This window comes from Varroa jacobsoni, unplaced genomic scaffold (genome assembly GCF_002532875.2).
Source record: "Varroa jacobsoni isolate VJ856 unplaced genomic scaffold, vjacob_1.0 scaffold_433, whole genome shotgun sequence".
Taxonomy (NCBI): Eukaryota; Metazoa; Arthropoda; class Arachnida; order Mesostigmata; family Varroidae; genus Varroa; species Varroa jacobsoni.
In genome coordinates, this window is record NW_019213335.1 from 297,409 (window position 1) to 310,477 (window position 13,069).

The 13,069-nt window shown below is 42.0% G+C and overlaps 1 protein-coding gene across 4 annotated transcripts in view; it reads left to right on the forward strand.

The window, feature by feature from the left end:
- The window catches only part of ninaC (STKc_myosinIII_N_like and MYSc_Myo21 domain-containing protein ninaC), a 152,337-nt gene that overhangs the window by 118,870 nt on the left and 20,398 nt on the right, over positions 1–13,069 (forward strand). For all 4 annotated transcript variants that reach the window (XM_022833100.2, XM_022833098.2, XM_022833102.2 and 1 more), the window contains 3 exons: positions 4,226–4,394; positions 4,846–4,927; positions 7,086–7,330. In XM_022833100.2, the coding sequence (XP_022688835.1) occupies positions 4,226–4,394; positions 4,846–4,927; positions 7,086–7,330 (496 nt within the window). The remainder of the gene's footprint in view (positions 1–4,225; positions 4,395–4,845; positions 4,928–7,085; positions 7,331–13,069) is intronic.

The following is a 13,069-nucleotide window of genomic DNA, read 5'->3' on the forward strand; positions in this document are numbered from 1 at the left end:
CGTGCTGAGGCAGCAATCGGTTTGAAGTACGCCAACAAAAATGGCAACAATCGCAAATCGCCTTAGCTGCCAAGTTCCGATCCCTTTGTCAAGTCTCAAATAGAAGCTTCTTACATGCGCTCATACTAGTCAATACAAGTACCATAATAATACAGAGCGGACAGCGTAGTACGTTTCTCTTTAGCCCTAGTCATGTGAACTGAAGCTTCACAGATCATGGTTGCCTGAATGGCATTACATTACGCTCTATGAGCGGCGAGACTGACCTAGATATTTTAATAGAGGTCTTCATGAGCTCTTTCCAGAAGTAGAGTTTTGTTTATGAAATCTGGCACTCACCTATTATATATATCAGTAAATGCTCGTCCGTACCCGTATACTAAAAGGCGCTAAAAGTTCTGTCTGTATATCGCTTCGTTAAAAAAATTAATGAGTCGTTTATTTAATCGTCTTAGATTCAGTCGCCCCCTTCTAAATAATCTTCGTCGGATGCAACACTCACTCCAGCATTTTTTACTTCTCAAAATACTTCAAACTCGATCGCCGCAATGGCTGTCAGCTCGATTAACGATTTTTTTTTATTTCTTTTATAACTTATTGACATGCTTTCCCTTCACAATTTTTTCTAGTTTTGGGAATAGGAGACAATCGCAGAGGCTCGGTCCAGTAAATATGAAAGCTGGCGTAACGAATGCATCGACTTTTTTCTGTAAAAACTGCTATACGGGTAGTGAAGTGTGGGCCGGTGCGTTGTCGTAATAGAGGGCTTAGAGCTCGTTTTGCCGTCGTTTTGGTTTCTTGCGTCTTTTTTAAAATCTTTTTGATAGTATTTTTTGGTGACCATAGAGCCGGACAGCATGAACTAATCATGAACGATTCTCCGACAGTCGAAGAAACCCATGATGGGCAACTTGGTTTTGGGCCCTGGATCGTGTGTCTTCTGTTGACCGGAGTTCGTTTTTGAACCAATACTCGAAGTACTGCGTTTTAGTTTACTCGCTGTGGCCTTATTTTTAATGCCTATTTTTTTCTGGCGTTTTATTTTATTTTTTTTTAAAGAAAATCCAATACGTGCTCATTGCTTGCAAAACACCCAATATATAGGCTTACAGAATCTCAGCGGAAAACTCAAGATTACATCAGATTCTTATGAGACTTCACCTTCGTGCGGTAAGAGCCATGCTTTTTTATTACAGCTGACGTAGTGTTAGAAGGAACCATCCAGCGGCACAAAAATCCAAACGGTTCACTTGTTTTTGAACAAAGGGTTACACCTGTGGCTATAGTAAGCATGGCCGACATTTTGTCAACCGAATTCTTTCTTTATTGTTCGTTTGATTGGTATCTAACCGTTAAAGCTAAGGTATACTGCATACAAAAATGATCGTAAAACGAACAGTACGCCACCGCTACAATTCGAGCCATAGTATAAAAAAAATTTTGTACACATTTACGTTGCTGTTGCGATCCATACACTGGTGTCTGCGACTTCGTGTTGGGCGTTATATACAGCGTTCTCGTTGCATTCTGCTATCGTAAAATGATCGTAGGAAAAGAATTCTATCGTTCGCCAATATCCGTTTCTCCTTGGGTAAATCTCACCACTGAGGTCACTATCCTCCATCCAGGGCCACATATCCTACCACCGTGTCCGTTACCTCTACTACGCCTTCCACCTGCTTCTGCAGCCTCCTGGCCTTTACTTTGTTTTAGCGAAACCTCGCACATTCACATAAGCACATCTGTTCGAACTTTTTCTGCTTGAGCAAGGTGTTATTAAAGGTCAAGAGGCGGCGCTCCCGCCATCGCACGATGGTGTTTTTTGGCCTGGGGACCTGCCTGATCTGCTGGGCTGTAATGCTCATCTTACTCTGTGCCTATTGAACGTGCAGCTGGACGCAGGAAGCAACGCATAGGCCAAGCAGAAAAAGGCGGTCAGCTACTAGTCATAGAGTATACCCGCTTACAAAGAGTGCGACACAGAAAGAGAGAGCCCGAAAGAATAACGAGTTGCGCAGCGATTCCGTTTTACCGTCTCTGCCCATTATCTTATCTACAGTATTTACATGTACGACTATGCAGCCATACCTACCCGCAGACGGATGTACTTGCGGCCATAAGGTGAATATACAGTGGAAGAAGAAACACGTCACTGCTAGGACCAGGGTGGAGGCGGGCTGAAAGCGTCGAGGCAAAAGGCCGAAGGGGGAGAGGACAGAAAGAAATGCGGATGATGCTGAAACAAGGAGAAGAGAGAAGCCGAACTCGATCCGTTTCCGCCTGTTGAGAACTTCCGCTTCCTCTAAAAATGCAGCCTAGTCAGCCACGTCCCAAGTATCTTTAACCATGGTTCCTTCGTGGGGCTCCAGTCAAGTGGGTGCTTTGCCTCCATCCCTCCTGCGACATCTTGGAGATTCACGTAGTCCAAGAGCTCAGGAACTGTTCAGAGTCCTGTTCCTGATTCAACATCGTTCGGCGTCGCTGCTGTAATTTTAATGTTGATCTTCATATTTATTTGGCTTTTTAAGAACGACTATCAATAGTCATAATTCGCTATTAGGGCATCTGACAGTAAAGCATTGGTTTGTGAGGAAGCATAAGAAAAACATACTTTTATATTACTATTTGTTCAGTACTTTCAGCTATTTCCTCGCGTGTTGACAAGTTCCCGGAACTGCCTCTTTTTAGGTGTAGCATCAAGACTTTGCCCCCTGTGGGTGTCTAACTGCACTGGGTTTTACTAGACCAATTTAAGCTTTCTCTTCTTTCTATTTCTAGTTGGTGCAATCCTATTTGCATTGCTTACCTTAATAGTATCAAGTCACAGGTATCGGAACGAGTGAGTAAATAACATTGCTTTATTGGCTGGCTCACAACCTTATATATTGATTATAATGAGGCTATTACACAATTTCCTATTCACGTTTTCATGACGCTGCCCTTGAGGCGGATAGTTGAGTTACGTAGTCTTAGTTTTGTGATTAGATATAAAGTTGCAATGATGCGTGACCTATAAATTAAGCCAGATTTTGAATAATCGTGAAATATATTGAGGCCACGTCAGCTCATTTACAACGTTCGAATTGGCTTTTGATACATGCACGTTGATTTAATTTCAAAAAGCCTAGACAATGCTGTATCAGTCAATCTAGACGTCAGATTTGCCCAGTTTCTCTTCTGTTTGCTTCTAGTTAGTTATATCTGCGTCCGTCCGATTTCCCAGGTAGATTCTCTTATGCTGTTTCTGTTTTTGAAAAGCACAACCTTGCTGATCACAATTGATCAGTTAGTGCCGATGCCAATCGCACAGCTCATAACTAGCTAAATAGTTGATCCTGATTTGAAAACTGTATGTTTTCTTTTTCTTTTATATAATAAATTAGCCTTTTCAGCATTAGCATATATAGCTGCCTAGGTCTCTTCTAGTTAACGCGCGGTCGTTTGGTAACGACGTTGATATCGACTTTAACCTGGGAATCAGCTTCTCCAGTCTCTCGTAGGACCCCCCAATATTATTGGCTTGAGATTAATCATGTTCAGGAAAGATGTGGCCACAAGCTCGTACGATTTGACCACGCTGGCCGATCACAAATGGTGATAAATGCAATACTTCATTACCTACAATAGATAAGACAGGTTTTTCATCATTTCTCGTTTGACTGATGAGGCTGAACTCAAATTTTACACAAAGGAAGCTATAAACGACAGCAGCTGACCGTTTCTGAATACGGTAAACTTCACTGGAAGCTTGATCCATGCTCATAGCCCACCCGGCCTAGAGGCAAATCATGAGAATATATAAACAAACTTTAAGCCGGCCATTAAATATATATATATTATAGCTAATTATTGTAACATTGTATCCTCGATCATCTAATTCAAAAATAGAATCATATTGAGCAAACGAGCCATTAAATGAGATAAAGGCGGTAATCTATGCTTGTTTCACCGTTCTGTAAGCTATGATATGTTAAAGAGCATTTATATATATATATATATATAACGCTTCGTTGGTTGACGTTTCAAGGAAATAAACATTAAGACAACCAATCAATATCTCTGTATAGAATAATTCTCTACAAAAAAGTTAACCTGACCTTATTTGCGCTTTAGTAGTTCATTAGTTACTCGTTGTGTGAATTTAATTAATCTGATCCTAAAAAATCATCTTTAACTCAACCCATTATCTTCACAACTTTTTGTTTGTTTCATGGGGTGGGTCCAGACAAGTTCCACACAAACATTAAATCTTCGCACTATCTTCGGCCGAAGTCGAGTCGGACGCTCCAATTTGCCGTACTACACTATGCCGGTCCAGTGACCTATGACGCGCGAAGCTTTCTGAAGAAAAACCGGAATCACCTTCCAACATGCTTAATTCAGCTTCTCAGTCGGTAGGTTCGAGAAACGTACATGTAGTAACATTCGAATAGTAAGTTATGAACTGGAATATATAAAGGCATGAGGCCGGTAAATCGTAGACGACGGCTAGCTACCGCAGTGTTTTTGAAGCGCGGTCCCTAATCTAATAGCGGGGTTTGCCGCGGCTGCTTACTGAAATTTTCTGTCAAAATATAAAGTCAATCTCAATGATTTTTCATACATCGCAATTATATAATGCTTTCTACGGCAGCCGCTGGCAATATTCTGAACTTGATAACAATATTCAAACTTATTAAATTATTTTAATGCACGAGAAACTACAATACACCGGGCTCCAAAGAAATTAAGACGCGTTAACATTGTGGGTCAATTGAGTTGATTCTAGATGTTCGATTTATACAACGTTGACAGACAAGGCTAAAATCCTTATGTATTTAGGAAAATTGGCGCTTGGTCTTGCAGGTCGAGCCTCTCCGTGCTAAGTGCACTGTTTCCCGTATCGACAACGTTTCTGAACACGCCAATTAACGTCGGAGACCCAAAGGTAATCCTAGTTGTTCTTAAAGCGTAACATACCATATACAAAATAGGCATTGACATGTACATCGTATATTTGTCTGTTTGTCGTCGCCTGGCATTTGCAGTAACATGTTAACATTATAATATACAGACAACTTCATCGTATGTACCTAGGCGTGTGTGCCTTTCAATATTGTTGGCGCATATTTGCTTACACGCACACTATCCGTTTTTCTACGAGTTTCAGTGATCGACGTTGCGATTGCTGTAGAGTGAATCCTAGCCACACTCAAACACGCAAATATCCAACTATAAGCCTACCATTTCAGGCCAAGTGTAAGCCTGCTTTTGGCTCTGCTAGTAACCCCTATTTTCCGCCCGTGTATATTACACATAAACGCTGGCTCAAACTCTGAAGGTAGGACCGGATACATTATTACACATATATACGTGTACATAAAGCGTGATACTGGGCAAAAGCTGAACATGATCTGCAGAAACAGACTGGAAATTTTTCCTAAGATTGACGCCATAATAAAGTTTCAACGTTTTCAAGAGCCAGATACAGAAGTGTCTGGTGTCTGCAATTAGTACTATTAACAACCGCGAATCTACGAATAGCTTATCGAATTTACTATACAACCTGATAATATTTAAATTCGGCATAACATGCTTTTAAAAATAAAACTTCAACGCACTGTCCTCTGTACTCAGTCACTGCACCTACCGTTCTATTAGGGCCTTGCACGTCTAAGAAAAGTGTCAAAACCTATTTACTGTTAAGCTCCAATGCCCTCCTGAGTACCTATGCATGATTAACTTCCAGATTTCCGTCATCGATGGGACATGCCGGTAGTCTACTTGTAAAATAACTGGTGATATATACCGAACATGTGCGGGAGGAGACCACGTGTGATAATAGGTTCACTTAACGGTGCTCGTTTGCTGTTCATGCTCTATGCGCCTTTTCGCTAACGTCAAAATCCCAACCAGACGTTTCCAAATGTGACATCATTGGCTTGAATCAAGCCATTCGCTTCCAACTAATACTATCTAGCTCATAGCACATCCATTTCACAAAGTGCCCATGACAACAGAAACTTTCCTTTGGACGACGGTGAGCACTTCCGAACAACCAAACTCAGTCAGTATCCTACATCTTTACAGCACATTTAGTCACCTAGTACATCATAGGAGTTTTAACGTCGTTAGCGCTGCCAGTCCCCCTTTATCTTTTCCTTTCAACCCTTTCTATGAGCATTTGTCTGGGCTCTTGCTCGATTAGCAATTTGTCACTTTTTACCCGTCTTGGCGTTCAGTTCCCTCATAACATTCACGATGCATCTTCTCCCCGTTTTGGACAAAGTGATTTCTACTCTCTATGGGATACGTCACACTGTCGAGAGGCAATAGGTAGGGTCTACAGAAATTGATACTGAAATAAAGTTTGTGAGTCTATTTACGCATGTTCATATGGACACTTAGCGATTCTCCGGCTCCTTGCGAGCGTATTCTTCGAAGACGACGCCAAAAGGTATCCTCGACTGGTTCATTTTTCCCAGCGTGGCCTAGCTGTATCTTTTCCCGTCGTCTTACAACGCTTCCAGTGATGCGATAATGACGCGGATACATTTTCTTTGTGCCTCTTTTTTGTTCTATGTGGGCGCCATTGTCTTCGTCATCGTTCCTATTCGTGTTCGATCATCTATATGACAACGTTATGGCTGTTGCTGGCCGCCGCCGCGATCCTGTACATCAATCAATCAATCAACCAATCAAACGTACATGATGCCTCCGTCTTTACCTCACGTGCGCCAATCTATCCGCTGCATCTTCACGTATCCGTCTACGCTGTCCCACCTCCTGTCTTCCTTTGCCCTCATCGATAACACAACACTTCACCACGACGCTGTCGGGGTTGCTGGCGACGTATGGATGATCGCCTTTTATACTTACCTGCGTTTTCTGTTGATCGGCTTGTCGGCATCTCTGCATTGGCTTACGCGGCGTATATCGCCTGTCTCGTTGGCTGGCATAACTGAATCCACTGCTGTATCGTTCATCCTGGTCGGGCGATCCCTTGTGGACACGCGCGTTACTGCTGTGTCACGCACTGCTCTCGCATACATGCACGGTCTCATATGCATCCGCATGTTCGACTGTGTTAACTCTGTGCTATACAGCAATCGAAGGCGATCCAGACAATGGGTGGATACTTCCGTTACTCTCTCATGAGCCTCCTTCAGAAAATGATCTCGGGTAGCCCACATTTCGTCCGTTGCATTAAACCCAACGAACAGAGAACGCCGATGCGATTGCAGAAGGACAAGGTACTCAATCAACTACGCTGTACCGGCGTTCTTGAGACGATCCGTATTCGCCAAATGGGTTACTCGCATCGGTTGACGTTTCTCGACTTTCTCAAAAGGTAGGTGACTTTACTATTATTATTATAAGGTGGTGAGGAAAAAACTAAAAGAAGGATGATTGCTCTGGTTTGCATTAATACTACTAACATTCTAACTTACAATATCTGCTAATGCTTGTCAGGTTGAGTTAAAGCACGTTCTTGAAACAAACAAAACTGAACGTGTGTCTTCGCCCTTTCTTTGTACGCCAAAAGTAAGTTCGAATTTCCAGTGAAAACAACAATTTTCGGAGGAAATTTCAGGCCTTGGCTTCTATCTTTGCCAAATCCTAGAAAATATTGTACACCTGAGATTTGGAATTTTCTAAAGATGGCCACACCTGTGTCAGCAAGGTCCCGTAGCAACCTGAAGTGCTGTTTTGATTGCTTATTTACTCCAAAAAAAAAAAACATGTAAGCCGCTAAAAATTACGACGTGAACATTATACTTCTTCGTATACGCTCGGTACGTACAAATAGTGGGCCAAATGACCCAATGTGCTATTGACTATAATTGAAATACACACGTTATAATCGTTAATAACACGTTATGAAGACTATAACGTAATAATCTTCTAACGGGTTTTGGTCATTATAAACATTTTCAGAAGGCCTCATTAGTTTTCATTAGATAAAATTGTCGAGAAGTGCCGATTTTTTGTTTAGTCGAAAATGTCGAACAAATCCAGCTGTTTTTATCCTTGAGAACTATACTTCTGTCATGATTTTAGTTAACCACTATAGGCCAACTCGACTATCCATGAATTTTCAGCCAAGATGCTACATCCTCTAAAATAATAATAATAAAATAATAATCCTCTAATAACTGACAGACTGTTCTATTAGTACAAAACTTGTTTAGTCAATATCTGCATTGTACATCAAATCATTTAGGCTATACTGTGCTATGTAAGATGTGTTACTGTGTTTTGATATCGTACAATTGTTTGATCCGTAGCTTTTAGCAATGCGAAATCTATCAGAATGGCATCGAGGAACTTATTATTATATACCAGGATTAAACAGTATGAAATATATCTAATTCGTAGTCAAGTTATAAAATTTCTAATCTACGTATGGAACAAGTTACAAAATATATAGAAGTTTTCCGCATACAGTAGACATGTAATGCTTCGCGCAAGTTAATGCTCATCAATAGACACGTGATGAAAGTTCGTGTGTGGAAATCACGACCATTTAGCGCGGGGTTAAGTTTCTGGTTTTGAGGATTGTTTTTGGGAATCTAGAATTGAAATCGAAAGCAGTTGTGTCCAACGCAGTAAAAAAATGAGCCATCTTAAAGTCCACGTCGGAGATTCAAACATTTTTGTAGGTTATATAGTACAATAATGCTTATTTTTTAAGTTCGTTAATTTTTTTTAGTAAAACCACAGGTTCATATGTGACCTACTTATACGGGCAGCTTAATTCATTTAATTTTCTTTCACAACTCTCAACACCAAGCCTCTCGTTTTACGTAAATTGACTTAGATTATTCGATAAGTATATTGAAAGATAAACGCCGAAATGCCTTTTCACGTCATACTATGGTTAGCATATTTCTTAGACATTTTCTATTAAATAATATCAGGTTGTAGAGGTAATCGAGACTGTTGAATTATATACAGCCATGCGCACACTGTATATAAAAAAGGTGGGCTTTCATCTTTGTCTTATGAACGTTCTGCATTTTCCACTGTATATTCTCTTTATTTGCTCAATTAGTGTGTACCTTCGTAGTAGCTTCTGACTAACCGTTCCAATCTGCCAACGCCCTAGGTCACATTTATTATCTTTGTAATACTCGAGCAATATATGTTCCTTTATCTAATGTGATGTGCGAGTAATCCCACATCCAAGAAAAACGTGTGCCCTCTGGCCTTGACGAAGTTACTCCTTAGTTAGGCTTCTGCATTAAGTCATCGAGGGACCTGAATGTTTTTCCATGCGGGGAATCCTCGACCCTAAATCTTCCTTGCAGGACCTCCTTTCAGTAGCATCCAGCCACTGATTCGTTAGTCGACCGCAACATTTCCAAGAGTCTCTGTTGTCGGCCTCCCCCTGGTTAGGCTTCTTTTTTGTTAATTTTTACCTGCTTTCTCTGTCTTTATCATCTTTGCTAACTAATGGATTAACGCTCCGGACAACGCATTAACTGCTCTGAACTAATAGCAACAGCTAGACGCGAAGATACAGTCTGTTCTCGTACTTTTAGGCACACAGTGACATACACCCATATATAAGAAATCTCACCTTCAGTGTCGTCACACTATTGTATGACTGTGAACACTAGGACGATCGGCTGTTTATCCATTGAGTAAGATTTCATACAACCGTGCAATATAGACTGATGTCATATATCGAAATCAGTACACGTTTGCTAGAGTACAACAGAAGTTTTCTGGCGCCTAGTATGTTTACCTCGTCGAATTAAGAAGGCCAGGTTGCCAACCACGGCGCAAATACACAATAAACCAGCAGTCGGTTCACTGACTAGTGTAGCAGCCGGTTTGCCGTTATTGCTGAGTGGCATCCCGGGAGCAGTAGAAATGCCAACGATGAAGAAGACGATGACTTCGGGGGAAGTGGATAGCCGTTGGTCGTGTGGGGCAGGCATGCTTGGAGATTAGTGAGGAGAAAGCAAGAAAACCAATACATTCAGCCTCGGGCGGAACTGATAATGAGTGCCTTTGACGGAGACCTCGTCCGACGCACGTGGCCGGGGCCCAGCGTCCCACATTAGAGATGTCAGTTACTCACCGCCAGCCGTTCTTCTTGACTGCTGCTCCTCGTTTTGTTGAATTCTGCTCTCTAGTCGTACGCGAACACCAAGGAGCTTTGTCGGTAGCTATCTTCTGCCTCTTTATAGAAAAGAAAAAAGATTGGCTCTTTATAGAGAAGAAAGACCAAGAAACAGAAAGAGAGAGAGGGAGAGAGAAAGTGAGCGACAAAACGGGGAAAGTGCAAACGAAAGCCAAGGCAAGAAGCTGCTGAGGCTATCCTGCCACTAACGGCATGCTTTGCCTGTCTGTCGCCCACCACTGCCACTCATTGGTGAGCGGGAAAGCTCGACCGAACGACGAACGGACCCACGCACACTCGCAGGTAGCATACGCCGTTGAAACGAGGAGCGCAATGGCGGCGGCACAATGGAAGTTTATCTGTTTGTGTTCGCTTAATCAACGTTCATTCTTTCTCCTAAGTTCCTTTGCAAGTTATCTACCCATTCACTCTATCGCTTTGACTCTATCTATTTCCCTGCAGTTGGGGGCTGAGGCTATAGGTTTTATTCGTATATAACTTCGAGCGTGTAACTTGATTCATATATAACTGTGGCGTAGCAGGTAAGCATATAAAATGTTGTCGGAAGGCTGGTGGAGGAGAGTGTCAATTGTAGTAACTAGCAGTATTCCGGTGCTTTGTAGATATAGCGCTTTGTGCACGCAGTATGGTAAAATTTTTTTGATGCGAAGGTATAGTATAGCCATAGTTCACTTTCATTGTCGTTGTTCCTTTTCACTCTGCTGCGTGTCTTATGAATGTCCATGTAAGAGGTGGAAAGCTGCAAAAGAAAGGCAGGCAAGCAACTGCGTATGACAAGATGTCTATATACGCATACGTGTACATATATACTATGTACATAGTACAAAACTATAGTATATAGCACCATGAAGCCTGCGTAAGTGAATACCGGATCATAGGCCGAAGAAATAACCCTTTAAGGCACTTCGCATAAGTACTTTTTACTGTAGCCTAAAAAGAGGCATAATCGTCAGTGAACAAGCTTGTACTATATGCATTTGCAAATTTCTTCTAGAAGCTTCTTACAAATAGCCTGCATACAATAGAACAGCTAATGAACAAGGGGCGAATAGGCCCAACCGTGATCCAGTTAAACTAAACCATGTCTAAATTAAGTGGACACGCGAATTAGTAAATAGACATTGTGTAACAATATTTAAATATGTTGCTACATTTAACTAAAACAAATTGCTTACCCTGTAAGATCGACTGAGCACACAATAGGTGTTGAAGGACGTTACTCGTCCAATTGCGATGAGTAAGTGGGCGTCATATTTTACCATGTTATGTTAGCGAATCTACCATTGTTTGGTTCGAAAATGTGCCACTGCGATAAACAAGCACATACGTGCGTTGCCGTCATTAGAAACATCTTGTTTAGAAGCTATCTCAGCATATTTGATTTCTCTTTATCACAGAGATTAAGACAATAAAGCAACAATTAACGTGAGACGAAATGAAACATTAAGTTGCCGAGTAAATAATGTACTTGATAACATATAAGCACGGTAAATAACATACCGTAAGTATATGGGCTTGAGAGATAGATAAGCGCAGTCTAAAAATCGGACCAAGAATTTTTCTTGGTTGAAGAGTCTTTTGTCCGCTGGGCTATCACGTCACACCATGTTTGTAAAGGTTTCTAATAGCATTTAGGAACAACTTAATTAGGTGATATCACGTGTAAGAGGCTGTAGTAAACTTGTAGGGATTATATTGACGATACATGTGGAATAGTTTTCCTACAACAAATTGAATCTGCACGCGACGATATTACGACAAGGTCCACAACGTTAGGTAGAGTAGCAACTTTAATGTACATTTATCTCGCATTTAGAAACAGCGTCTTCGATTTTGGAGCATAACTTGTTTCTGTGTTCTATCTAGCTCTGTCTATGGATATTCTAAATCCGATACTTTTTCGTAATGCACCAAACAGTCGTTCCGCAAATAGTGACACGTGGATCTATCCATGAATTAAGAAGAGGGACTATCGATACGGGTACAATATGACAAGCAACAAAAATACAATTGTCAGAGTCATTTAATATTCCGAACGTGCAAGCGGTTTCTGCATGGAAACATATATTAGTAATTGCAATAAGTTGTTTTATGTTGACTGCACTTTGCACTCTATTCCGCACCGACAATTGCACGGGCACGTTAGCGATGAACGTACTCTAGCAACGGGTATCGTGGTCAGATATTGACTAGTTACCAGACGCTGGACCTACGGAAATACTACGTGAAATCTCAGATGGTGGCGTTAAAATGGGCGCGTCCGACGAGAGGACAAGGTGCCGTCGCAGCCACCGATTTTCTCTATTACCGCCGAACCCTGTGGTAGCCGAACCACTATTTCGTTTTTATTTGCCACGACTTCCGGTGGCGGCAGAAGGCAAGTTCTGCTTTGGAACGCCTATTCTATAGAAGCACAGATACGACTAGTTCGTTCGTTTAAGTTTATTGGACGATGGGCCGCAATCCTATATTCTATCACATTTGAAAGCAGATGCGTTCGCGACGCCCTAATGCTATGCCCCGAACATCTGATACAATGCAAGCATGGGCTTGTAGAGCTTGTTGCTGTCTATATGTAGAAGGATGTAGGAGCTGGATGAACGGCTGTATGCGCTGACGAAAAGGGGCCCTTATTCTTGCATAGAACCGTTGCGTTCACGACACCCCGCCGTTGAACTCGCCATCGCCGCCTCGTCCTCCACGCCGAAACCACCACGACGGCCGCTGACTACTCTTTGCTATGCTACATCTTCCATGCTAGTGTTGCCACTGGCGCCTGTGCTGTCTAAAGTTACGGCCCAACATGTCACTGCCTTGAGTCTTTCGTCCCTCCCTGTTTGACGGCAGCGGTGGCGGTCGTCGTCGTCGTGGACCGTGTAGACGCAGAATGGCGGTGCCCTGTTCACCTGAAATGTACGGAGGCCACTCGCCTCTGCA